The sequence below is a fragment of the Entelurus aequoreus genome, linkage group LG07 (genome assembly GCF_033978785.1).
Source record: "Entelurus aequoreus isolate RoL-2023_Sb linkage group LG07, RoL_Eaeq_v1.1, whole genome shotgun sequence".
NCBI classification, from domain to species: domain Eukaryota; kingdom Metazoa; phylum Chordata; class Actinopteri; order Syngnathiformes; family Syngnathidae; genus Entelurus; species Entelurus aequoreus.
The window spans coordinates 71,756,462-71,784,315 of NC_084737.1; the positions used below are offsets into that span (position 1 = coordinate 71,756,462).

Genomic DNA, 27,854 nt, shown 5'->3' on the forward strand with positions numbered 1-27,854 from the left:
AATATTTAGGTAAGAACAATTTTATAAAACTAATACAATAGAATGCACTACAAACAACTATATTAGTTTTATGGAGTAATGTAATAACAATACACAGTATTTATCTTGGCGAGTGGACTTCCACGGGCCCACGGCATCTTCTCTCAGCTGCTTGTCCGTCAAACACACCATCAGCAGCTTCTCCATATTTTTATGGATAAATGTCTGCCGCTCAAATATCATTCTCATGTCCTTGGCTGGCGTTGGACGCATTCTGCTCCATTATGGTGCAGACTAGCAGGGATAACCTCCAACTACTAACCTCCAACTACTTCTCCAAGTTAGCTAGTTACACGCTCTGTCATATTTTTTTAAATTTCTTTAATTTAATTAATATCATCCATTTCTTCTCAGCGCTGTCCTTCACATTCACTTTCTTTCTTCCCAAACTTGGAAAACAACATTATTAAGTTAAAGTTAATGTACCAATGATTGTCTGCATTTGACCCATCACCCTTGATCGCCCCCTGGGAGGTGAGGGGAGCAGTGAGCAGCAGCGGTGGCTGCGCCTGGGAATCATTTTTGGGGATTTAACCCCCAATTCCAACCCTTGATGCTGAGTGCCAAGCAGGGAGGTAATGTGTCCCATTTTTATAGTCTTTGGTATGACTCGGCCGGGGTTTGAACTCACTACCGATCTCAGGGCGTATACTCTAACTACTAGGCCACTGAGTAGGTGTCGATCTTTAGCTACAAGCTAATACCAGCAAATAAGACCAGATGTTTTGGTCGGTGATATTTGCTACGGCAACTAATTGCGGGAATACTTGTAACTAAAACATTTTCTTGCAACTTAAAGTATAACAATTAGCCCTTATCTAAAAACACTTAAGTTGGGGGACTCTTAAGTTGAGGTACCACTGTAGTTTATATGCTACAATGTATAGATACAAGTGTAAAACCAAAACAGTCAGTCCTTATTGAAGGATGTATAACACAGGTCACATTATTCCATTATTTCAGAACTCTTCAGGTCAAACCATGAGCTGCAATAAAGGCTTTTCACTGTGCTTTCCTGTCTCTTTTCCCATGTGACTTAAAGTAAAACAGAGAAAGCAGATAACAGCATTAAGAGGAAGAAGAAACAAAACAGAACAATGCAGCAATGCATGGTTTGGTCATCAACGAGGAATGTGGCCTTTGCTTTATGTTTTGAAGGAAGTAACGGCATTAACTGACACTGAGCAAAATATGATATAGTTTCAGACTTCATGGTTGCATTGTTGTTATTTCATGGACTTGTTGTTGTGTCAGTCACCACGTCACTCTGTTTTGTGTGAAAGCAAATTATGGCATGTAAATCCTGCTGCCTATGTCTGACTCTCTATAAGCAACATCCATCCATTCATTTTGCTACCGCTTGTCCCTTATGGGGACACGGGGGGTGCTAGAGCCTATACCAGCTGTACAATGGTTTGCATATTCCGCTTGTGTGTGCGCTGTTTCGACAAATCCCAATAATCAGAACAAGTCGCCAAGCATGTTATCAAACACAACTTTTTGGTTTAGACCAGTGGTTCTTAACCTTGTTGGAGGTACCGAACCCCACCAGTTTCATATGCACATTCACCGAACCCTTCTTTAGTGACAAATAAAATGTTTTTTGGGTTTTTTTTCAAATTCAAGACAAAGTTATATGTTTTTTTTACTAGTGCACAACATGAACCGTGCATGAACATCACCTTGTTCAAAGTACAAAACCAACACAGTGCATGAACTCACAACAAGTTACACACTTGCAAATCAGATGGAAAATTAGAGGGAACATTGTTTTGGGGGTATCCATAATACTTAGATTTAGACTTCTTTTTTATTGTTATTCAAATTTTAACTTTACAGTACAGATACGCCGATAGGGAGAAGTTTTTATTTACACGATTGATTGAATGAAACTTTTATTAGTAGATTGCACAGTACAGTACATATTCCGTACAATTGACCAATAAATGGTAACACCCAAATAAGTTTTTCAACTTGTTTAATTAAGTCGGGGTCCACATTGATCAATTCATGAGTCTGGTGTGTCTTGACCGCTGCAGCGGAGGCTCTGCCGAACCCCTGAGGCCGACTCACAGAACCCCTAGGGTTCGATCGAACCCAGGTTAAGAACCACTGGTTTAGACACTGTACATCTCATACCACACTTCAGCGGTCACATTTGAAATTGTACGTCTTCTTGGTGCCACATGCATCGCGATGACTTTGTAGCTTCTGCAATCTTCATCATTTCATATACGAGTACAGTAAGTCGTCATGTCCACCACAGACAACAATGTTTATCTTTTTCAGGATCCTAAAAATGACTGTATGTTCCCAAAAACACATCAAACTATTGGTTGCTCTTGGAACCACCTTCAGGAGGTTTTTAAACTAAAATAAATGATATCCCTTGATAAGTTCAAGGCTCTTTACAGTATTTAACCATGTTTTATTGCTCTTATGTTTTATTTATTTCAATTGGTACTAGAGATGAGTACCTTTCACATTTGAATCAATACGGTACCAATATTCGGTTTCTGAGAATTTATACCGGTACAAAACGGTACCACTTTTTTGTACTTATATGTGTGTTTAAGTATTAACAAATGTTATTTTATTCAATAATAAAATCTAATTTTTAATGTAACATTCAACAATGAGCTGAGTTGTTGTATCTTGTTTTCTTACACTTCCGAGTCTCATTTGCCAGCATTATATAGTACACTTTGCATGTAGTTGCAATTCCAATACATTAGATGTCAGTAGTGTATTGCCTAATACAGGATGCTGAACCCAATCTTTTGTTGCGCCCTACAACGTGTTTACACAGTAAGTGTTGTACTTATTACATACACACCAGCTGTTGTATTGTAATGTGCAGCTTAGTTGTATTTTCATTACCAAATTTGGAGGTGCTGAAATGTGCAATGTAAAATAATAATAATTATGTAAATTGGCATCAAGCTAGTGCATTTTAAAAAGTGGAGCTTTACTGTACGTTGGAGTGTTTTCGATCAGGAATACTTGCTTTGTTGGTATGGAACATTGTAACAAGATCTCTCTCTCTCTCTCTCGCTCTTGTTTATGTTTTTAGATGTTTCCCTCTTGTCTTTGTGTGTTTTAACATTATTTTATGTGGACCTTTTGTATCAGCACTGCAACCACATAATTTCCCCATTGTGGGATAAACAAAGTCTATTTGCAGTTTGGCTGCGTCTGCTCTGAGTGGTGTTTTGAGTGTTTGTTTGATCGTGAAGTGTGCTGCTTCCTAAAAAAAAATGCAAACAGTTGCGTAATCCGATAGTTAGCAACATAAGTAATGGACGGATTTGGATGAAATGTTCAGAAAATGTCTGAAATAGGTGCTTTTGTAGTTTTTTATTATAATGCATATACGAGCTTGTCAAAATGCTTATTGTTGACATCCATTATTTCACCATACAGTATAGACAAACAACCAGACATGTTATTTTAGGATAATCAAGGTTTATATAGTTTTTGTTTTGGTTTGTTTCCTGGTTTGTAAACAAAATGCTAACACTTACCACAATAAATCAATGTTTATTGTGCCTTAATTGGTTTGGTTATTTTTTCCAAAGAAATATTTAGCGTTGATGCGCATGAGAGCGCATGCTCAGTAGCGTTGGGAAGCAAATTTTTATGAGTAGCGATTTTTTCCAAACACCAGCCGAGTCTGCAGCCGCACGTGACATCACAAGCAACAACGTTATCCAAATATGGCAAATTTAGATTTTGCTTTAACCAGGGGTGTCAAACGTACGGCCCGAGGGCCGGATCAGGCCCGCGAACAGGTTTTATCCGGCCCGTGGGATGAATTTGCTAAGTATAAAAATTAACCTGAAATTTTTGAATGAAAGAAGCAGCTGTTCTAAATGTCAATTAATCAATCAGTGTTTATTTATCTAGCCCTAAATTCCAAGTGTCTTAAAGGGCTGCACAAGCCAAAACGACATCCGCGGTACAGAGCCCACATAAGGGCAAGGAAAAACTCACAACCCAGTGGGACGTCGATGTGAATGACTATGAGAAACCTTGGAGAGGACCGCATATGTGGGTGACCCCCCCTTCTAGGGGAGACCAGATGCAATGGACATCGGGTGGGTCTGACATAATATTGTGAAAGTCCAGTCCATAGTGGATCTAACATAATAGTGAGAGTCCAGTCCATAGTAGGGCCAGCAGGAGACCATCTCGAGCGGAGACGGTGTCAGCAGCGCAGAGATGTCCTCAACCGATGCACAGGCGAGCGGTCCACCCCGGGTCCCGACACACTAGGGCCAATTTAGTGTTGCCAATCAACCTATCCCCAGGTGCATGTCTTTGGAGGTGGGAGGAAGTCGGAGTACCCGGAGGGAACCCACACAGTCACGGGGAGAACATGCAAACTCCACACAGAAAGATCCCGAGCCCGGGATTGAACTCAGGACCTCCGTATTGTGAGGCACATGCACTAACCCCTGTCCCACCGTGCTGCCCTCAGTATCATAATAAAAGTCGCAATTTTATTCAACGCAAGTCAAAATTTTACAAGAAACTCAACATTTGTGCAATATTATGATAAAAATTGGAATTTCTACATTGTTGATACAAATTATTGTTACAGTGTAATAATTATTGTTACCTGTGGTAATGCCACTATGATACAACATCTGTATTATAATCCTTGAACAAAGTAACAGTGAACTCATGTGAATAATCACTGAATGGAGAACTGGGGGTGGGATTAAATAAAGTATCTTCTTCCCACTCCCTTTCAGGCAAAACTGGACAATCATGCATTACATACTATACATTACCTTTTGCACTATATTAATTTACATTATTATGTGTTGTCAACTTTGTACTTTTGTATGTCATTGCCTGACATAAATAAATGAAAAAAAATGAAATGAAAATGAATTTTACTGAATAACAGTCGCAATTTTACAAGAAAAGCTTAACATTTTGGCAATTGTATGACATTTTACTTGGGAGAAATGAAATAATGTGTTTTTATTGTTGCTTAACCATTTAAAGGCCTACTGAAACCCACTACTACCGACCACGCAGTCTGATAGTTTATATATCAATGATGAAATCTTAACATTGCAACACATGCCAATACGGCCGGGTTAACTTATAAAGTGCAATTTTAATTTCCCGCGAAACTTCCGGTTGAAAACGTCTCGGTATGATGACGTTTGCGCGAGACGTCACGGAGTGAACAGAAGTATTCGGACCCCATTGGATCCAATACAAAAAGCTCTGTTTTCACCACATAATTCCACAGTATTCTGGACATCTGTGTTGTTGAATCTTTTGCAATTTGTTTAATGAACAATGAAGACTGCAAAGAAGAAAGCTGTAGGTGGGATCGGTGTATTAGCGGCTGGCTGCAGCAACACAACCAGGAGGACTTTGAGATGGATAGCAGACGCGCTAGCCGCCGACCTCACCTTGACTTCCTCTGTCTCCGGGCCACCGACCGCATCTATGATCGAGTGAAGTCCTTCGTCGCTCCGTCGATCGCTGTAACGCAGGTGAGCACGGGTGTTGATGAGCAGATGAGGGCTGGCGTAGGTGGATAGCTAATGTTTTTAGCATAGCTCTGTCGAAATCCCGTAGCTAAGTTAGCTTCAATGGCGTCGTTAGCAACAGCATTGTTAAGCTTCGACAGGCTGGAAAGCATTAACCGTGTAGTTACATGTCCATGGTTTAATAGTATTGTTGATTTTCTGTCTATCCTTCCAGTCAGGGGTTTATTTCTTTTGTTTCTATCTGCATTTAAGCACGATGCTATCACGTTAGCTCCGTAGCTAAAGAGCTTCGCCAATGTATTGTCGTGGAGATAAAAGTCACTGTGAATGTCTATTTCGCGTTCTCGACTCTCATTTTCAAGAGGATATAGTATCCGAGGTGGTTTAAAATACAATTCCGTGATCCACAATAGAAAAAGGAGAAAGTGTGGAATCCAATGAACCCTTGTACCTAAGTTACGGTCAGAGCGAAAAAAGATACGTCCTGCACTGCACTCTAGTCCTTGACTCTCACGTACCTCATCCACAAATCTTTCATCCTCGCTCAAACTAATGGGGTAATCGTCGCTTTATCTGTCCGAATCGCTCTCGCTGCATTGTAAACAATGGGGAAATGTGAGGAGCCCTTCAGCCTGTGACGTCACGCTACTTCCGGTACAGGCAAGGCTTTTTTTTTTTTATCAGCGATCAAAAGTTGCGAACTTTATCGTCGATGGTCTCTACTAAATCCTTTCAGCAAAAATATGGCAATATCGCGAAATGATCAAGTATGACACATAAAATGGATATGCTATCCCCGTTTAAATAAAAAAAAATAATTTCAGTAGGCCTTTAAATGTTTTCCTTTAAAATACAACAAATACAATAGTAATAATATATATATTTTTTTTTTTAAAGTTATAATAAATATGTGTCCTCGCACTCATAAACGCCTTATCCTTTGTCAATGCCACGTCCTCTCTGCAGTTGAGTAAACAGACGCCCCTGTATATGAGGAAGTAAGCTAACGCGCGGTCACCAAAGGGTTAACTGTGAAGTGGAAGTAACCTCCTCCTCTCCGATCGTCTCTCTTTTGGGATCCGTCTAATTCAGAGCAGAGCTGCGCCCTCGTTTTTCTTCACTTTGTCCCGTGGATGATTTCTTTCGGCGTCGTCTCCATTTGGCGGCCAACGGCATCCTTTGTGGCGGCGTTGGCGACACTTTAACGGGGAAGTAAGTGCACACAACGACCGCTTCAGCCGTTTTTTTTAGTCATCTTTTCCAAAAGTTAGACGCCGACCCCTTTTTTTCCCCTGAACTTTTCTGCCTCCTCAGGGAGTGTCGCGACGTTTAGTGGAGTAAATGTGTTAAAAAGGTGTGTCTTTTCTTGCTGAACGGAGCGTTTTATTTTACCACTTAATCGTGAAACTTCTGACGAACAAGCGGATGTGAAGTGTGATGTGTTACAATGGGGAGATAAACGCGACTCGTTTGACGCCATACAGTAAGTAGTTTGTTTTTTTTCTTCTTCCAAATGAATAAAAAGTCCTTGCATTGTAGCTTTTACATGGCGAGTAGGTGTGACTCGTTTGTTATGATCTTTTACTCAGCTGTCAGTAATAATGGTGGCTCATACCATTCATTCTTCTTTCACCATCTCTACTGTTTGTCCCTCCAAGCAGGTCATGGCATGTGTGCAGACTCCAGAAATATCCCCTCACATTTCACAAATTAGCACAATATTGTATGCCTTTGGTCTAAAAGGGGACTGTGATGCCATACCAAGTATTGCAGTAAGTTATACATTTGAGGAGAAGTGAAAACTTAGTAATGTAGTTCTGTGGCATTCTCACTAGTGTGCCGTGAGATACAGTCTGGTGTGCCGTGGGAAATTATCTAATTTCACCTATTTGGGTAAAAAATATTTTTTGCAAAACAGTAATTATAGTCTGCAAATGATGTGTTGTTGTTGTTGAGTGTCGGTGCTGTCTAGAGCTCGGCGGAGTAACCGTGTAATACTCTTCCATATCAGTAGGTGGCAGCCGGTAGCTAATTGCTTTGTAGATGTCGTAAACAGCGGGAGGCAGCGTGCAAGTAAAAAGGTGTTCAATGCTTAAACCAAAAATAAACAAAAGGCGAGTGCCGCTAAGAAAAGGCATTGAAGCTTAGGGGAGGCTATGTAGAACGAAACTAAAACTGAACTGGCTACAAAGTAAACAAAAACAGAATGCTGGACGACAGCAAAGACTTACTGTGGCGCAAAGACGGCGTCCACAAAGTGCATCCGAACATGACATGACTGATTGAGACTTTTATTAGTAGGTTGCACAGTGAAGTACATATTCCGTACAATTGACCACTAAATGGTAACACCCGAATAAGTTTTTCAACTTTTTGAAGTCGGGGTCCACTTAAATTGATTCATGATACAGATATATACTATCAGATATATACTATCATCATAATACAGTCATCACACAAGATAATCATCAGAGTATATACATTGAATTATTTACATTATTTACAATCCGGGATGTGGGGGGGATCGTTTGGTTGTTATCATCACTTCAGTCATGGTAAATGGTAAATGGGGTTGTACTTGTATAGCGCTTTTCTACCTTCAAGGTACTCAAAGCGCTTTGACACTATTTCCACATTCACCCATTCACACACTGATGGCGGGAGCTGCCAAGCAAGACCCTAACCACGACCCATCAGGAGCAAGGGTGAAGTGTCTTGCTCAAGGACACAACGGACGTGACCAGTTTGGTAGAAGGTGGGGATTGAACCAGGAACCCTCAGGTTGCTGGCACGGCCACTCTCCCAACCTAATAGCTCGAACTAGCACACATACATGTAACAAAAGGCTTTTTAAAAAAGAAGGGTTTTTAAGCGGGCAGCACGGTGATACAGGGGTTAGTGCGTCTGCCTCACAATACGAAGGTCCTGGGTTCGATCCTGCGCTCGGGAGTTTGCATGTTCTCCCCGTGACTGCGTGGGTTCCCTCCGGGTACTCTCGGCTTCCTCCCACCTCCAAAGACACGCACCTGGGGATAGGTTGATTGGCAACACTAAATTGGCCTTAGCGTGTGAATGTTGTCTGTCTATCTTTGTTGGCCCTGTGATGAGGTGGCGACTCGTCCAGGGTGTACCCCCGCATTCCGGCCGATTGCAGCTGAGATAGGCTCCAGCACCCCCCGCGACCCCGAAAGGGATAAGCCGTAGAAAATGGATGCATGGATGGAGGGTTTTTAAGCCTTTTTTAAAAGCATCCACAGTCTGTGGTGCCCTCAGGTGGTCAGGGAGAGCGTTCCACAGACTGGGAGCGGCGGAGCAGAAAGCCCGGTCTCCCATGGTTCGGAGCTTTGTCTTCGGAGGTTGGAGGAGGTTAGCCTGTCCGGAGCGGAGGTGTCGTGTGGAGGATTTGGGGGTGAGCAGTTCTTTGAGGTAGAGGGGGGCATTTCCATGGAGGCACTGGTAAGTTAGTAGGGATACTTTGTATTAAATCTTGAGTGGAACAGGAAGCCAGTGAAGGGATTTGAGAACCGGTGTGATGTGGCCGTGTTTCCGCACTCTCATCAGGATCCTAGCAGCACTATTTTGTATGTACTGCAGCTTCTGGTTGTTCTCTCTGGGGATCCCGACAAGAAATGAGTTGCCGTCGTCTAGCCTTTTCACATTTGGACATTGAAACAGTGTAGGTCTGACTTGGTAGGATATGTACAGCAAGTAGTGGACATAGAGAGAGAGAGAGATCAGAAAGCATAAAAAAAGTATCTACATTTGATTATTTACATTTGATTATTTACAATCCGGTGAGGGTGTTAGTTTAGGGTTGAAGTTGCCTGGAGGTGTACTTTTATTGCGGTTTTGAAGGAGGATAGAGATGCCCTTTCTTTTACACCTGTTGGAAGCGCATTCCACATTGATGTGGCATAAAAAGAGAATGAGTTAAGACCTTTGTTAGATCGGAATCTGGGTTTAACGTGGTTAGTGGAGCTCCCCCTGGTGTTGTGGTTATGGCGGTCATTTACGTTAAGGAAGTAGTTTGACATGTACTTCGGTATCAGGGAGGTGTAGCGGATTTTATAGACTAGGCTCAGTGCAAGTTGTTTTACTCTGTCCTCCACCCTGAGCCAGCCCACTTTGGAGAAGTGGGTAGGAGTGAGGTGTGATCTGGGGTGGAGGTCTAAAAGTAATCTGACTAGCTTGTTCTGGGATGTTTGGAGTTTAGATTTGAGGGTTTTGGAGGTGCTAGGGTACCAGGAGGTGCTTATATCACCATCTCTACTGTTTGTCCTTCCAAGCAGGTCATGGCATGTGTGCAGACTCCAGAAATATCCCTTCATATTTCACAAATTAGCACAATATTGTATGCCTTTGGTCTAAAAGGGGACTGTGATACCCTACCAGCAAAGTATTGCAGTAAGTTATACATTTGAGGAGAAGTGAAAACTTAGTAATGTAGTTCTGTGGCATTCATTACACCAGTGTTTTTCAACCACTGTGCCGTGAGATACAGTCTGGTGTGCCGTGGGAGATTATCTAATTTCACCTATTTGGGTTAAAAATATTGTTTGCAAACCAGTAATTATAGTTCCGCAAATGATGTGTTGTTGTTAAGTGTCGGTGCTGTCTAGAGCTCGGCAGAGTAACCGTGTACTACTCTTCCATATCAGTAGGTGGCAGCCGGTAGCTAATTGCTTTGTAGATGTCGTAAACAGCGGGAGGCAGCGTGCAGGTAAAAAGGTGTCTAATGCTTAAATAAAAAATAAACAAAAGGCGAGTGCCGCTAAGAAAAGGCATTGAAGCTTAGGGAAGGCTATGCAGAACGAAACTAAGACTGAACTGGCTACAAAGTAAACAAAAACAGAATGCTGGACGACAGCAAAGACTTACTGTGGCGCAAAGACGGCGTCCACAAAGTGCATCCGAACATGACATGACTGATTGAGACTTTTATTAGTAGGTTGCACAGTGAAGTACATATTCCGTACAATTGACCACTAAATGGTAACACCCGAATAAGTTTTTCAACTTTTTGAAGTCGGGGTCCTCTTAAATTGATTCATGATACAGATATATACTATCAGATATATACTATACAATCAACAATGTCCCCACAAAGAAGGATAAAAACAACTGAATTATTCTTGATTGCCAAAACAAAGTAGATGTGGGAAATATCGCTCAAAGGAAGACATGAAACTGCTACAGGAAAATACCAAAAAAAGAAGAAAAGCCACCAAAATAGGAGCGCAAGACAAGAACTAAAACACTACACACAGGAAAACAGCAATAAACTCCAAATAAGTCAGGGCGTGATGTGAGACAAGAGCTATAGTGGTGCATGCTTGGTTATGGTTTAAAGTCATATCCAACAATTGCGACAACGACTTTTTACTGTCAACTGAGTTTAGTTTTTTAATGAGGTCAGCTGGTGGTGTGCCTCCAGTTTTTTTTAAACGCAAAAAATGTGCCTTGGCTCAAAAAAGGTTGAAAAACACAGCATTAGATTAAACTTTTTTTCTTTTCTTTTTTTCTCAATCTTATTAGTTTATTGCTGCTTATTATTGCTGTGACATGATTTCTCGTATTCGGGACTGCTGCTGCTCGTGGGTATTCGGGCATACTGAATTCACCCAAAATGTACTACAAATTAAGATGTTTGTCGACGTCTACAAAAGAGTGTTAAGGCCACATTGAAAAGACAAAAAATGAGTTCAAGTACATGGTTAATTTTTTTTGAGAAAAAAGTCATATTTTCCAGAAAACATTATGATCTTGAGAAAAAAGTCCTTTTTATAGGACACTGCAGTCAAATTGTAATGCATTTTGTCCTGTGATGTATTATCATAACTTCCATGAGTTACATTTGGAGCATCCATCCATCCATCCATTTTCTACCGCTTATCCCTTTTGGGGTCACGGGGGGTGCTGGAGCCTATCTCAGCTGCAATCAGGCGGAAAGCGGGGTACACCCTGAACAAGTCGCCACCTCATCACAGGGCCAACACAGATAGACAGACAGACAACATTCACACTCACATTCACACACTAGGGCCAATTTAGTGTTGCCAATCAACTATCCCCTGGTGCATGTCTTTGGAGGTGGGAGGAAGCCGGAGTACCCGGAGGGAACCCACGCAGTCACGGGGAGGACATGCAAACTCCACACAGAAAGATCCCGAGCGCAGGATGGAACCCAGGACCTTCGTATTTATTCTTAAATTCACACTAGACTAGACTTAGACTTAGACTTCCTTTTATTGTCATTCAAATTTGAACGTTACAGTACAGATAAGAACAAAATTCCGTTGCATTAGCTCGTTGTAGTGCAGGATAAAAGAGCAATAAGGTGCAGATATAAATAAATAGATTACTGTACAGATAAATATATTGCACTTTTGCATATGCATCCACGTTTATGGATGTATGTTATATTGTCTTTATATTCCAGCGAGTTAATCCATTTTTGGGGGGAATTGAGGGGATTATTTTGATGCGCTCAAGAGTCTTACGGCCTGAGGGAAGAAGCTCTTACAGAACCTGGAGGTTCTGCTACGGAGGCTGCGGAACCTCTTTCTAGAGTCCAGCAGTGAAAACAGTCCTTGGTGGGGGTGAGAGGAGTCTCTGCAGATTTTCTGAGCCCTGGTCAGGCAGCGGCTTTTTGCGATCTCCTGGATAAGAGGAAGAGGAGTCCTGATGATCTTTTCCGCTGTCCTCACCGCTCTCTGCAGAGACTTCCAGTCTGAGGCACTGCAGGCTCCAGTCCAGACTGAGATGCAGTTGGTCAGTAGGCTCTCTATAGTGCCTCTGTAGAATGTGGTGAGACTGCTGGGAATTTGGAAATACAAGGGGTGTAACGATTTGTTTACGATTCGATTCAGAGTTTGTCAGTGGCGGGCCGTGCGTTTCTCACCTAGGCCTTCAGTGATGTCTTACTTAGTCGCCGTAATTTATGTCACCACATGGACTTGGCTGGAGATACTATACTGAAACCCACTTGCACACAACTGAGCATTGGAACCCCTCAACAGTGAACAAAATGGTCTATTTTTCGGCACATTTAACATTCAATAAACCCGCTTCGGCCATTAAAACATATCTTACGTGGTACTGTCAACAATTAAAAAAATTGTGTAAAACAAATGAAACATGAAAAAATTAAGAAATAACATATTTGAACTCACAATTTGTAGCACCCATTCGCCGCCGTATAAGCCAGTGGTACCGCTCGTAGTCGGTAGTTGGTCGTAGTCGGTTGATTCGTGTGAAAGTCGCGGGGAAACCATTTCACCGCAGGGATAACTTCCGGTGTCGGCTGACCTCGTCTCACAAGATGTACTTTCTCTTAAGTATCCTTCTTGAAAATGGCTTTGCAAATATACGTCTGCAACGTAATCAACATGTTGCTCTCCTTCTTTGTGAGTACCGGTGAGTTTTCTGTGGCTTTCTGTTTTCGCAACTTGTGATTGGATACTTACTTCGGGCTCCCAAGTGAGTTTCCAATCACAGCGTAAGGCAAAAAGTAGTTCTGCCAAAAGTTGGTCAACTTGATTGTTGCGGTAAAGATACAGTAGCACCAAGATTAGCCGGCTGTTGTCAATGGCGATGTTCACCCATCAACGCAGAAACGGAAGTTTCACTTGGTGAATATTTTTATCAATTGCCACAAGATAACAATAGAACATAAGAGAAATACAGCTCTGTAATACAGAAAACTTAATTTAACACATAATCAAGGCAAACAACATGTAGAATATGCTTTAAAAAAATCTATGATATGGTGAAGTCGTGATATTTGAAGCGCAATGTAGCAACGGGTGACTGTGTCTTTAATTTCTTGTGCTAAATTTTCCTTATTTGACATTGGCATACAGCAGGGCTATTTAACTACCGTACATAATGAAGAGGGCTGCCGTTTCAAAGGTTCTAGAGCTCGTGGGCCGGACATCGAAATGTAAATGTTTCGTCAGAAAGTGCCTCCGCAGGTTGTATTCCTTTGAGACTTAGTTTACTTAATTGCAAAATAAACACATGGGCTTTCACACTGAACTGTCAATACATTAATTATTCTGCCCTCGCTACTCAGTTCCAGGTGTAAGGTGAGAAGCTCTGTTATTTGAGAGAAGCTCAGAGTAAAGCCGCTGCTCCTCCACATCGAGAGGAGCCAAATGAGGTGGTTCGGGCATCTGGTCCGAATGCCTCTCTCGAACGCCTCCCTGGGGAGGTGTTTAGGGCGCGTCCGACCGGTAGGAGTCCACGGGGAAGACCCAGGACACGGTGGAGAGATTATGTCTCCCAGCTGGCCTGGGAAGAGCTGGATGAAGTAGCTGGGGAGAGGAAAGTCTGTGTTTCCCTACTTAGGCTGCTGCCCCCTCAACCCAACTACGGATAAGCTGAAGAAGATGGATTGGTGGATAGGTAGATTTTAGACGACTAAATTTACTGTGATTTGAGCTGACTAAAATGTTGCATAATTTTGTGACGAAGGGTAGATTAAAACTAAAATATATTTTCGTCAAAAGACAGACTAAAACTACATTAAAAACTGCTGTCATTAACACTGGTGGCATACAAATATTTTTAAAGTGTAATTGTGAATATTTAACACAAAACTATTAATAAATATTTACAAAATATAATCTTAGACTTGTAAATAATATGTCTTCCAGCTGCGCCGCCTCACTTTAACTGGCAGTCACCCATTTTGAAATAATTTTGTTATCCTATGCGTACCAAATAATATATTGTGGCATATATTGTTATCGCAAGAGGCTGCAATACAGTGCTGCATTTTCCAGACTATAGATCACACCAGTATTCAAGCCGCACCCACTAAAGTTTAGGGAAGAACATGTTTTTTTTCCATATATTACCTACGACTATAAGCCGTAGATATATACGTTGTGAAATGAGTTGTATCTAAAGAATTATTTTCTGAATGTTTATTTCCATACCTTAATTGTTTCCAAACTGAGTCTGTAACAAGGCAGGAAAATGAATGATCAAACAAAACAGAAGTCATTGTTATGAACCCACGAACTGCAGAAACTAGCTCTCCAATCAGCTAAACAGTTTCAATACCCCCATGGTGATGTCTATATGAATTTATTGAGGAATTTTTAAAACTGGAACGATAGTAACGGAATGCCGTTGTAAGGTACTAACACTCATAAATGTGTTAGCATATCAGTTAAAGACGCTAGCGTGATTACATAACAATAGCACGTACAAGTATGCAGGAAGACACTCCTACAGACATCACACATGGGACGTTTAGTAAGTAAGAATTGTTTTAGTTATTCTGTAAAACTTACGTACGTTGTTTGAAGAATCCATACGTGTAAAAACGCTGTGGACAATTAGAAGACAGAACGGCATTCCTACTTCTGGTTTAAAAGCTTCAAGCAGCAGGAAACACTTGCAGACATTCACCAAGCTGCACCTGTAGTGGGTGAACTCGCCCAAAAGACAGCGCAATAGCACAAACAATAACACACCATTTTAATGTATTTGCATGGGTTTAATTAACACTATTTGCTTTTCAATCAATGTCAATCAATCAATGTTTATTTATATAGCCCTAAATCACAAGTGTCTCAAAGGGCTGTACAAGCCACAACGACATCCTCGGTACAGAGCCCACATAGGGCCCACATTTAGGCTTTTAGGCAATAAGACTTTAGGCCCATCTTTAGTAACCACAAAGTTTATAATGTCATAAGAGCCACACACAGTATGTTTGTATTTCATGGCTAACTTCCAATCTTCACAGGTAAAGGATGGGGTGGGAGATTGTGGGCTTTTTATCGCACGTTCGCTAGGCACATTCAGCTGGCTTATTTTGTTTTATCCAATAGCATCGCATTATCAGTTTTTTTTTTTTTTTTTGCATAAAATCATGATTTTTGTTGTGTTCAGTTTGAGAACCCCACACAAACGTGGACAAGTGTCAAGACAGTTTAAGAGTGTGCCAAAAACTCTTACCCCACACTAGGGATGGGTGATATGGCCTACAATCTACAATATATCGCAACATATATTGCAGGCTCGTGCGGTAAAGATACCTATCAAAATATATATTTTTGGCATATGTAACCATTTCAAAACAGGTGACCAAAGCTCTTAATTTAGCTGCTGACATATGCCGACAACATATTAAATAATTTCCAGTTGTATTATTTTCTTAAAACGAATATTAATCTACTTTACTGTTAATATCTGATTATTCTCGGTTGTAACATACAGTTCTATTTACACTTCTGTTAATTGTGAAATAAACACTTATTTTTCTTTTGTCTGGATACTTTACATTATTTTTGGGCGATACTAGAAATTTGGGTATCAATCCAATACCAAGTAGTTACATGGGCAGTATTTGTCATATGTTCTTCTTTAATTAGAATTTTCTGGGTAATTAAAAAATTCCCGTTTTGGTCACAACTGTAATCCGACAAAAACACAGGATGTAACAATATCAATTAATATTATTGTTGTTATATCAACTATTTATTTGATTTTATTACATTATTTACGATAAAGTCAGTAGTGCAAAATAAGTGAACAAAAGCAAAAACTACTATTGGCTTATTCTTCTGAGTTTATAAACAACAACAAAAACAATTGTGTGATCATAAAAAACATAGATCTTATCACTGTTGTATTGGCCATTAACAAATACTATACTTGGTATCGTTACTGTTGATATTTGTATCGATCCGCCCACCTCGTTTACATTCAGGAGTTCTAGCTTAGCGGTTAGCCATGCTTTTTTGTACCCTTCTATGGTGTGTAGTGTAAAATATTTAGTTATTCCTCTTGTCTAGTCTTCCAGTGATATTTGCCACTTTGAAGGATTAGTGATTTAGAAGCTGCACTCAAGGACAAGGAGGCAAGGAGACGAGGAGGACGCTACATTGCGTTGAGGTTGCAGTTGTTGTTGTTGTTGTCAAACTTGCGAGACACAGCTAGGATGTGTGATCAACATGCATTATCACAGTATGATGATAGTATAAAAATATCTTATCGTCAGACAAATTTATATAATTTAAATTGCCTCTAACAACCCATGACAGAATAGTTGCCACAAATGTCTTGTAGTGCATCAGAATAGTGCATCTTGGTGTGCTGGGGTTCATCAGTTAGGCCAGACTTCAAACTTCCTATGTACATTCCGGAGATTAAACATTTCAGCATCCACTTGATGTATCTTCTCAAGGAACAATACTATACAAATGAAAACTTTAATAAAACATAGTCAGTGTACAGCTTCTATAGCAGTGTAGATTTATTTTTAAAACAACTCAAGTCACAGCCTTTATTGTCTGAATAATAATAATAATAATAATAATACCTGGGATTTATATAGCGCTTTTCTAAGTACCCAAAGTCGCTTTACATGTTAAAAACCCATCATTTATTCACAACTGGTGGTGGTAAGCTACTTTCGTAGCCACAGCTGCCCTGGGGTAGACTGACGGAAGCGTGGCTGCCAATTTGCGCCTACGGCCCCTCCGACCACCACCTATCATTCATTCAACATTCATTCACCGGTGTGTGTGGCACCGGGGGCAAGGGTGAAGTGTCCTGCCCAAGGACACAACGGCATGGTAAGAGGCTGGGAGCGAACCTGCAACCCTCAGGTTTCTGACACGGGTGCTCTACCCACTACGCCATGCCGCCCCTAACTTATAACTTAGCTTGCAACCCAAGGGAGTACAGCATTGTGTCCAAAAGTTTCCTTGCTTATGTCATTTAAATGAATTTACAGCTGCCAATTAATGTGACAGCCGAGTATATCCAGTGGAATCGTGAATATTTAGTGATGGTACCATGGGACCCTGATCGTCTAGGGCATGGAATTCATCCAGAGCTGCACGGGTTGTTTTTATATTCCTATTCCATTTATCAGGGCTAGTGGATGTTAGATACCTGGCGCTCCTCCAACTTCCGTTAGAGGATTCACCTCACCACAGCTACTAAATTGAGTTCAGGTCTGGAGACATACATTTCCATTGCAGAACATTCACTTTCAGCTTACTCAGCAAGGCATTTGTCATCTCCAAGGTGTTTTAAGGCTTGTTATAATATCGGGAAAACTGCCATGTGGTCCAGTTTCCCAAGGCAGTGGTTTATGACCTGCTTCACAAATTCACAGTGCTTGTTTGGATTTATGTTTCCCCTCAATGACCCGCAGCCTCCAAGTTGCTCGCAGCACTCGTGCAGCCCCACACAGACCAATCAGCACTTAAGAGGGGTCCTGTTAGGCAAAAACAACTTGTGTTACTTATTGGTACCTTTTTTGTGGATTTGGGATTCTCATAAGTCCTGAAAATGTGAAATCAAACCATGAAGGCATGGCCGAGATACTTATAAAATAATCTTGCCTTCTTTAATACTTCCTCCAAATGAGCTGTTTAGGATTTGAGTAGCTAGTGACGTATTCGTTCCAAGTATCATCGGATATCTCCATACATGGTAAAGTTTTACCCAAAGGGCTTTGGGTGAGTACGTCATTGTCTTTTAAAGTTGTAGTCACTAAGTTCCTTTTGTTTTCTCTATCCTCTTATTGTTGGGCAGACTGGCTCATATATGCACATGCATGTTGCCATTTCTCATAGACAGTCACTTTTTTTTACCTCTGATTGTTTTATTTCCCTCTGTATTCATTATGTAGTGGTTGACATACAGTAGTCCTATACTATGACCCTAAAAAATAAAATTGCTATATCAATCTGGTGGATGTAATAAGCATATAATGCTAAACATAATTAATGATAACTGCGGTAAAACTCCTGATCGTTAAAGGCCTAATGAAACCCACTACTACCGACCACGCAGTCTGATAGTTTATATATCAATGATGAAATGTTAACATTGCAACACATGCCAATACGGCCGGGTTAGATTAGTAAAGTGCAATTTTAAATTTCCCGCGAAATATCCTGCTGAAAACGTCTCGGTATGATGACGTTTGCGCGTGACGTCACGGATTGTAGCGGATATTTTGGGACACCATTGTGGCCAGCTATTAAGTCGTCTGTTTCCATCGCAAAATTCCACATTATTCTGGACATCTGTGTTGGTGAATCTTTTGCAATTTGTTTAATGAACAATGAAGACAGCAAAGAAGAAAGCTGTAGGTGGGAAGCGGTGTATTAGCGGCCGGCTGCAGCAACACAAACACGTAGCCAGTCTTTCATTGTTTACATTCCCGAAATATGACAGTCAAGCTTTACCATTGGCCTGTGGAGAACTGGGACAACGGAGACTCTTACCAGGAGGACTTTGAGTTGGATACGCGCTACCGTGAGTACGCAGCTGCGGCTTCCAAACATTTGATCGCTTGCCCGTACGTGCGTGCCGCTATGTGCATGTCACGTACGTAACTTTGGGGAAATATATGTGCTGTATGAACTTTGGGGAGGTGAACGGTACTTTGGGCTGTGGGATTGAGTGTGTTGTGCGGGTGTTTGATTTGTATTGGTGGGTTATATGGACGGGAGGGGGGAGGTGTTTGTTATGCGGGATTAATTTGTGGCATATTAGATATAAACCTGGTTGTGTTGTGGCTAATAGAGTATATATATGTCTTTTGTTTATTTACTGTTTTAGTCATTCCCAGCTGAATATCAGGTCCCACCCGCCTCTCACAGCATCTTCCCTATCTGAATCACTTCCACTGCCCTCTAATCCTTCACTCTCACTTTCCTCATCCACAAATCTTTCATCCTCGCTCAAATTAATGGGGTAATCGTCGCTTTCTCGGTCCGAATCGCTCTCGCTGCTGGTGGACATGATTGTAAACAATGTGCAGATGCGAGGAGCTCCACAACCTGTGACGTCACGCTACTTCCGGTACAGGCAAGGCTTTTTTATCAGCGACCAAAAGTTGCGAACTTTATCGTCGATGTTCTCTACTAAATCCTTTCAGCAAAAATATGGCAATATCGCGAAATGATCAAGTATGACACATAGAATGGACCTGCTATCCCCGTTTAAATAAGAAAATCTCATTTCAGTAGGCCTTTAATATTACCATTTTAAATTAAAATGATGGAAAAACCGTGATTGATAACTGCACTTTGAGAACCTCTCGGACGTACTGGCTCCAGCTCGGTAGCTTAAATGCTAACATGAAAACAAGAGACATTAACGTCTTTCTCCTTTAAGAAACGACATACCCCAATCTAAACTTATATGGACACATTACTGTCTAAACAACTAAGCTATTCAATTATGCACATTGAACCTAAAAGCTGGGATCTCTCAGACCACAGTGATCGTTCTATACTATACTATTTAAACAAGAAGGCGTTTTTTACGGTGCGTTCAAGGACAGAACAGAGTTGCCACAATACCCGCCAGAAATATTAAAGGCCTACTGAAATGGAATTTTTTTATTTAAACGGGGATAGCAGATCTATTCTATGTGTCATACTTGATAATTTCGCGATATTGCCATATTTTTGCTGAAAGGATTTAGTATAGAAAAACGACGATAAAGATCGCAACTTTTGGTATCTGACAAAAAAAAAGCCTTGCCCCTACCGGAAGTAGCGTGACGTAGTCGGTTGAACATTTCCGAAAAGTTCTCTATTGTTTACAGTGATGGCGGCCAGAAGTGAGAGCGATTCGGACCGAGAAAGCGACTATTTCCCCATTAATTTGAGCGAGGATGAAAGATTTGTGGATGACGAAAGTGGAAGTGAAGGACTAGTGGGGAGTGGAAGCGATTCAGATAGGGAAGATGCTGTGAGAGGCGGGTGGGACCTGATATTCAGCTGGGAATGACTACAATAGTAAATAAACACAAGACATATATATATACTCTATTAGCCACAACACAACCAGGCTTATATTTAATATGCCACAAATGAATCCCGCATAAAAACACCTACGTGTTTGTTATGCTAGCTCCTAGCTCCTAGCTCCCGTCCATACAACCCGCCAATACAATTCAAACACCTGCACAACACACACAATCACTCAGCCCAAAGGACCGTTCACCTAACCCAAGGTTCATAAAGCTTATATATTTACACAAAGTTACGTACGTGTACTGCACGTACGGGCAAGCGATCAAACGTTTGGAAGCGCAGCTGCATACTCACAGTAGCACGTCTGCGTCTGTGTATCCAAATCAAAGTGATCCTGGTAAGAGTCTGTGTTGTCCCAGTTCTGTGTATCGAGGTCAAAAGTCTTCCGCTTCGCACCGACAACCTTCCTCTTTGCTTGCTCAGCTTCTTTCTCCATAATGCAATGAACAAATTGCAACAGATTCACCAACACAGATGTCCAGAATACTGTCGAATATGAGATGAAAACAGAGCTACTTTGTATTGACTTCAATGGGGGAGCCATACTACTGTTCTACCGGCTACTTCACGCGCATACATCATCATCCAAAGGCGTTTTTAACCGGAAGTTTAGCGGGAAATTTAAAATTGCACTTTATAAATTAACCCGGCCGTATTGGCATGTGTTGCAATGTTAAGATTTCATCATTGATATATAAACTATCAGACTGCGTGGTCGGTAGTAGTGGGTTTCAGTAGGCCTCTAAATCAAAATGATATATTTTATTTGTTGCATTTTTTTAATTCAAACATATCTTAAAGTGCTACAGTATAAACCAATATTTAAGACCATTAAAGCTTAGCGATTAAAACAGATAAAATACTTGGACTAAAACACTATCAGTAAAGCAAAATAAACGCAAAACATGCAAAATAGTTGGTGTGTCTATGTATGTTAGTTATTTAAGAAAAAAACTGGGTCAAAAGATTTTAGTGTGTATGAGTACTTTTTGAGCACATTGAACAACACTGATAACCGTGATAATTTTGGTCATGATAATTGTGATATAGAATTGTAATATCGCTACATCCCTCAGATGTATTTTAGCAAAGGATTGTACAGATGTTAGTGTGTTTCACTTGACAGGAGATGAAGCTGTCCATGTGTAGTTAATTTTGTCTTCACGTTGGAAAATGAGTGACTTTTTCTGTAAATCTTTGACTTTTCATCCCACGCCTTTTTGAAGACAACCCTGTGGCTTTTTACGTCACTTCATTTTATGAGTCTTGCTCTGAAAACTGAGTTTGAATTCCCGTTAAGTGCAAGCGTGTAGGCGGGTGCAACTTGTTTCCTCATACTTTTATATATGATGTTAATTGTTTTAACCAGCCTCTCCAGACAGCTCTAACAATGGAATTGTGTTTCTCCCTGTAGTTTTTGACCCCTTTGGAGCTTCTGAGTTGGAGTGACTTTCAAGATGCGTTCTACTGCGGATGGACAATCCAGCCCCCGCAGCAATGACAACAACAACAACAACAACAATAACAGCAGTAATGAGAACAGTGGAAACTCCGGTTCTCAGTATGCACTTTGCGCCCTGGGTGTCGGACTGGTGGCTCTTGGCATTGTGATGATCGTGTGGAGCATAGTCCCTGCAGAAACCACATCGAATAGTAACAACACTGCCGGTGGAGGACAAGGTGATCCTTCTGGATCCAGAAAAAGTAAAGCTTCCTCTGTGGCTTTTGTCCTGGTGGGCTCGGGGGTGGTCATGCTGCTGCTGTCCTTGTGTCTGGGGATGAGGAACAGGCAGCGGGAGCAGCAGAGGCTGCAGGAGGCCCAGAACCAAAGAGGAATGACCACCAGGGAGAACAGAGATGCAGAAATGTAAGTTGACCCATGTTTTTTTAATGGTTAAACATGATGAAGACATTAAAATACAACGCTGTGATAAGCGCTCGCTGCTTCTGCTTTTTGTGACGCGTTTACGGTTTGAGTCAAGCTGGTACGGTGGAACTGCAACTAACTTAATTGGTGCTTAAAGAGGGTTTGTAAATGGAAAAGTTTGTATAGTGAAGCAGAGTTCTCCATTAGAAACAGTGTAAATATGAATAATGGGTTCCAGCTTTGTCAAAAGTCCTTGTTGTGGTGAAGCTGTGTACACGTTGAACACAATACAAAGTGCTATACAGCACCATCATCCATCCATTTTCTACCGCTTGTCACTTTTGGAGTCGCGGGGGGTGCTGGAGCCTATCTCAGCTGCATTCGAGCGGAATATATGAAATATAAATGTGACAGATTTTAACCAAAGACCGATTTCCATCTGCATCTCATTGCAAAGAAACAAGCCCAGGGCTCCCACTAATTCAGTGTTATAGTGAGTTGTAGTTTTCATGCACTTATTTTTGCTGTATTTATCTGGCACAAGTGGAAAGCCGGTACCTGAAAATAACGCCTACATTAAACCGGTCCGTGGTGCAACAAAGGTTGGGGACCCCTGCTATACAGTACCATATATCAAACAAACATAACAAGAAGGTGATGGATCACCATTAATTAATAACAACAGAACTGTGCTGTATTGGCTGCCCTGTCATCACACGTACACACAGAAGCCGATCAGAAATCACAAAAACCTTTAACCTTAACAACCACATTGCTACCACAATTTAGAAAAGTAAAATAGAGGGACAAGCGCTAGACAAAATAAACATTTAGAAAAGTAAAATAGAGGGACAAGCGCTATACAATGGAATGGATAGAAAATCCACTTGTATTAACAAGCAGCTGACAGCAATAGAGAGACTCTCCCACCCCTTTCCCGTCCCCTTCCGTGTGTGCCACTGGAGAGGAAATGCTCCCTAACTGTGCAAAATGTCTGCTCTGCCATAATTTTCTAGAAATATTGAGTCTTTTCACAATTCAAATTCGCTCTAGTACAAAGCCTGTCTCGTCATTTTTCTATAAATGTTTTTTATAGAAGGCACAAACGTTCATGTCATTTCAAAACAGAAAGTGCAAGATTGTCAGAGACATTTTAAAACAAGCTATTAGTGCACTTTTGTGCATGATGTCACTAAGATGACATATCAAAACAACACTAAATTAAAGTGCACTTTTTGTACAGAACGCCACTTCAATAGTTTAAAACAAATAAAGTGCACTTTTGTGCATGATGTCACACAAGATCTTTCAAAAACTGTCAAATAAAAATTAGCTGCATAATAGGAAATCAAATAGTGTATGTCCTTCGCTATGTGGTAGGTTACTGCGGACGTTATGTCCTGTTTTTGACTATTTTTTTCATACGGTGTTGATGTGGAAATGGTGTTGATGTGCAGGTTGCTTCGGCATTTTGTTGGGTGTGGCACCAGCCGAGATGTTGACATGCGGAGTCTCAAGCACTCTTCATTCTCTAGAGGGTGACTTTTCAAATGATGGTACACATTAGTAGTGCTGCTACTTTTTGTAGCAACGCTTTTGCCGCATACTTGACATATTACTGTTCAACATCTTCCCGCTTGAAGCCAAACCACCGGCAGATGATTTTTCTTGGGAATTAATTCTTCTTCCTCCATTTGTTACCAGATTTGCACCTTCTCTCCCTCATATTACCACTCGCTCCGCTAGCACCCGCCACAGAAGTTAGTTGCCACAGCTAACGTTACCTATGGTACATTCCTCTCTGCTCCGCAAGGGCGTATGACGTTGCACGCGCGACAGTATGTGACGTATGTAAGAAGGTGCGCTTGTTTTATGTCTCTGCGAGAAGGAGATACAAGAAAGAGTGAGAAACCCCTGTAGTGTCATGCCCGCAGCTAAAAACAACTGCGTGAGAACTAGGGGTGTAACGGTACACAAAAGTTTTCGGTTCGGTACCTACCTCGGTTTAGAGGTCACGGTTCGGTTCATTTTCGGTACAGTAAGAAAACAACAAAATATACATTTTTTGGTTATTTATTTACCAAATTTGTAAACAATGGCTTTATCCTGTTAACATTGGGAACACTATAATAATTCTGCCCATGTTAATCAACATTAAACTGCCTCAAGTTGTTGCTCAGATTAAATAAAATGACAAAACTTTTCTTCTACATATAAAAAGTGCAACATTAAACAGTTTCAAGTCAACTCATCATGCTTAATTTATTACAGAATTTGGGAAGCCTGTAGTTGATTTTTATTATGTAAATTTTATGTTTTTATCAACATGTGATAGCAGGGACCCTGCCATTCAAAACTAGGCTGCTGCATTACTAATGATTACACACACACACACACCGCACAATGAGCTAACACACACACAAACACACACAATGCAAAATGAGCTAACGTTACGCTAAAAGCTAATCAGCCCTCACCTCAAGCCAGGACTGCGAGCGAGCTGAGCTGCCGTTTAAGTTTCTAGAACGTCAACAGGCTCATAGTGATGTTACTAGTAGTTGACTGAGAGGTGTTTATTTTAATTTGGGGAGAGTCCGCTGCCTGATGCTCACCTGCTAAACACCTATCTGCTAAGCCCACCGCAGAAGCACTGACTCCATGCGCTCTGAATACGCACTGCTGATTGGCTGTTACCGCTCTGAATACGCACTGCTGATTGGCTGTTACCGCTATGGTTGTAACCAATCAGATGGTTCTGTGGGTGGGACAATGCTGGGTGCTGTGTAGGAGACAGAGGCAGAAAGCAGAGCAGCTTGTTAAGACTTTAGCTACTTCATATGTTCGTGTGGAAACTCGTTCGGTACACCTCCGAACCGAACCTGAACCCCCGTACCGAAACAGTTCAATACAAATACACGTACCGTTACACCCCTAGTGAGAACGTATACTCGAATACTCGTGATATAGTCATTTTCTATATCGCACAGAGACAAACCCGCGATATATCGAGTATATTCGATATATCGCCCAGCCCTATTTTGAACACAACATAAAGCGTGATACAGTACTGTATATCAAACAAACATAACAAGGAGGGTGATGGATCAACTTTCATAACTAAGTCAAAACGACAACAATTATCTGAAATGTCCTCATTTTCAGCTGCCCTGCCGACACGCACAGACACTGCCACTAGCCGTAAATTTAACAGCCAGGTTGCTACAATGTTTAGGGAATAAATAAATAAAATCAACTTTACCTTGTCTGTTAATCTTTGCCTGTGGGGGGTGGCAGTGTCAACAATGCTGTGGATACTTCCTGAATGTTTCAAACCACACGTCGCTTGTCCGTTGCATACCCTGATGTGGGATCTGAGCCGATTATGTTGTTGTAGCTTGTGCAGCCCTTTGAGACACTTAAGGACTATATCAATAAACTTTTGATTGATTGATTCTTTGGACTCACATTGAGCTAGCAAAACTAGAAACATTTTGTGAAAAGGCTAAAAGACTTAATAATCACACAACGTAGCACAGTAGCAAACAGCAGAACTCTGCTGACTAAATGAGACCCATCGGAGATCAGTCGGCCCGCCTACAATAGATATGCTGCTGGTCACAAAATAACATAATGGGTGAAGGAAACATTGGTGCACATAGACAAGGTTCGTACACCAAAGCATATTGTTAATAAGCCTGTGGTTAGTAAAAAGGAAAAGTTGGTACAATGAGAGGTTTGGAAGTCAAGGTTCCAGTGTATATTTTTGGCCATGTGTGTCGTAACTAAAACTGACAGAACTGATGAGTAAAACTGTAAAACCCAACAATTTATGTAATCAGTGCCTTTACGTAGATTGTTGGTTATATGATATTATTTTGTTCTGTTTAGGCATAATGAGCATTTGTTTTATTGCCCGTGTGCAGGCCCGTGGAAGACGCCCAGCGGTTTGCCGTGCCCACCTACGAGGAGGTGGTAGGCAGCGGCCAGTACCCCGTCCGCCAGAGCAACCTTCAGCCCAGCTCCTCCCAGCTCCCCTCCTACGACGACTTGGTACAAGTCGACGGCGTGCAGTACGAATTTGAGGTCACTGGATCCCCTCCTGGCCCCACCTCCGTCCCCGCGACCGCTGCCGCATCCAACCGCAAACACGGCAAAAGTGGCCGCAAGCTCCTCCCCATCAAGATCCGCAGGATTAAATCAGAGAAGATGCCGAGTTCTCCGCCGGCCACTGGGATCAGTATAGAGCCGCTCACCCCACCGCCACAGTACGAGGACAAGGTGCCTCCCCTTTAAGGTTTATGCTGATTCGTCCTTAGAAACTACCGTCATCACTCATGGAGCCTCCTGGATATCGAATACCTTCTGTCATGCTCCATCATTTCAAAGAACTGACATACAGAAAAGTATACTTCTAAAAACTGGAACGCATTGGAACAGAAGCATAGACCAAATATCTCCTTGGATGCCAAAGCGACTTCATAGTTGGTTACGTAAGTCACACGCACGGTGATGGTGGCGGACATCATGAGACCTATTTCTCGACACAAGAGGACGAGAAGAAGCTGTTGAACTACAAGCAGCAGAGTGGGTGATAGTGCATTCATTATTCTCAGCAGCCTTGACTCCATCCACCACCATTACACACACACACACACACACACACACTCCTTGACTGTCTGTGACATTGTTGCTTTTAAAACAACTTGGCTTCTGTTCAACCAGCTGCTTATCTCTCACACACTCCATTACCTAAGACGTACAATTCTTTACCCTCTGGAATAATTGACTTCGGGGAATGTGCTCTCACAGTAAATTATTCTATAAGTTAAAAACGATATATTGTGCTGGAACTGTACTATTTTATGACGTCGTGATGGTAATCCCCTGAAACACCTGCAACAACATTAAAAAAAGATGGCTTACAGCCCCAAAATACACTCTGTTGTAAGAGGATGGACATGTGTGCTAAAAACAAAATAGCAGGTTTTAGTCAAAACTAAGGATGTTCTGATCTGATTTCGTTCTGCCAATTCAGTTACCGATCAACAATGGGTGAGGTCGGCAGATTCCGATTTTTCATTGTATTTATCATGAGTGCTATTGACAGTTTAACAATGTCAACACAATATCGAAACTACTGTCTACTACTCCATTTAAATCCTTTGTTTTTTGCACTCAAACTCTTCCTGTGTCCAGGAAAACATTCCCACAGTTTAACATTAACAAAAACAACAACAAAATATTAAAAAAAAAAAAAAAATGTCGACCGATTCATATAAAGATAGTACCATTGGAATCAATCACCAATTTATAGATCGATCCCCCCGCCTTCTACGTGTCGTGTACTGACTGTGACAATGCTAACACACCAGCATTTAACATTATCCTCTCTCTAACTCTTAGTGATCTACATGTTAATTTCATGTTAATATCTACCTTTTTTCTACACTAACGTGGTTTTATCTACACTTCTTAAACCTTACTAAGCACTTATTTCTTGGTGTTTAAATCTATCTTACCGGTTAGCTCGGCTATTAGCATGCCTGCTCCTGCTTGCTTTCGGTGTGTAACCCTGATTAGCCTGGTCCTCCAGTGATATTAATACAAAACCCCAAAACCAGCGAAGTT

The 27,854-nt window shown here is 41.3% G+C and overlaps 1 protein-coding gene across 2 annotated transcripts; it reads left to right on the forward strand.

The window, feature by feature from the left end:
* The first annotated feature begins 6,551 nt into the window (after window positions 1-6,551).
* Window positions 6,552-27,161, forward strand: tmem51a (transmembrane protein 51a). 2 transcript variants are annotated; one of them, XM_062054425.1, is made up of 3 exons: window positions 6,552-7,038; window positions 21,774-22,226; window positions 26,150-27,161. In XM_062054425.1, the coding sequence occupies exons 2-3, from the start codon at window positions 21,817-21,819 to the stop codon at window positions 26,517-26,519; spliced, it is 780 nt and encodes a 259-aa protein (XP_061910409.1). In that variant the 5' UTR covers window positions 6,552-7,038; window positions 21,774-21,816; the 3' UTR covers window positions 26,520-27,161. The 2 variants fall into 2 exon arrangements, with proteins under 2 accessions (XP_061910409.1, XP_061910408.1); XM_062054424.1 differs by having other exon boundaries at window positions 6,552-6,767.
* Window positions 27,162-27,854: the final 693 nt, after the last annotated feature.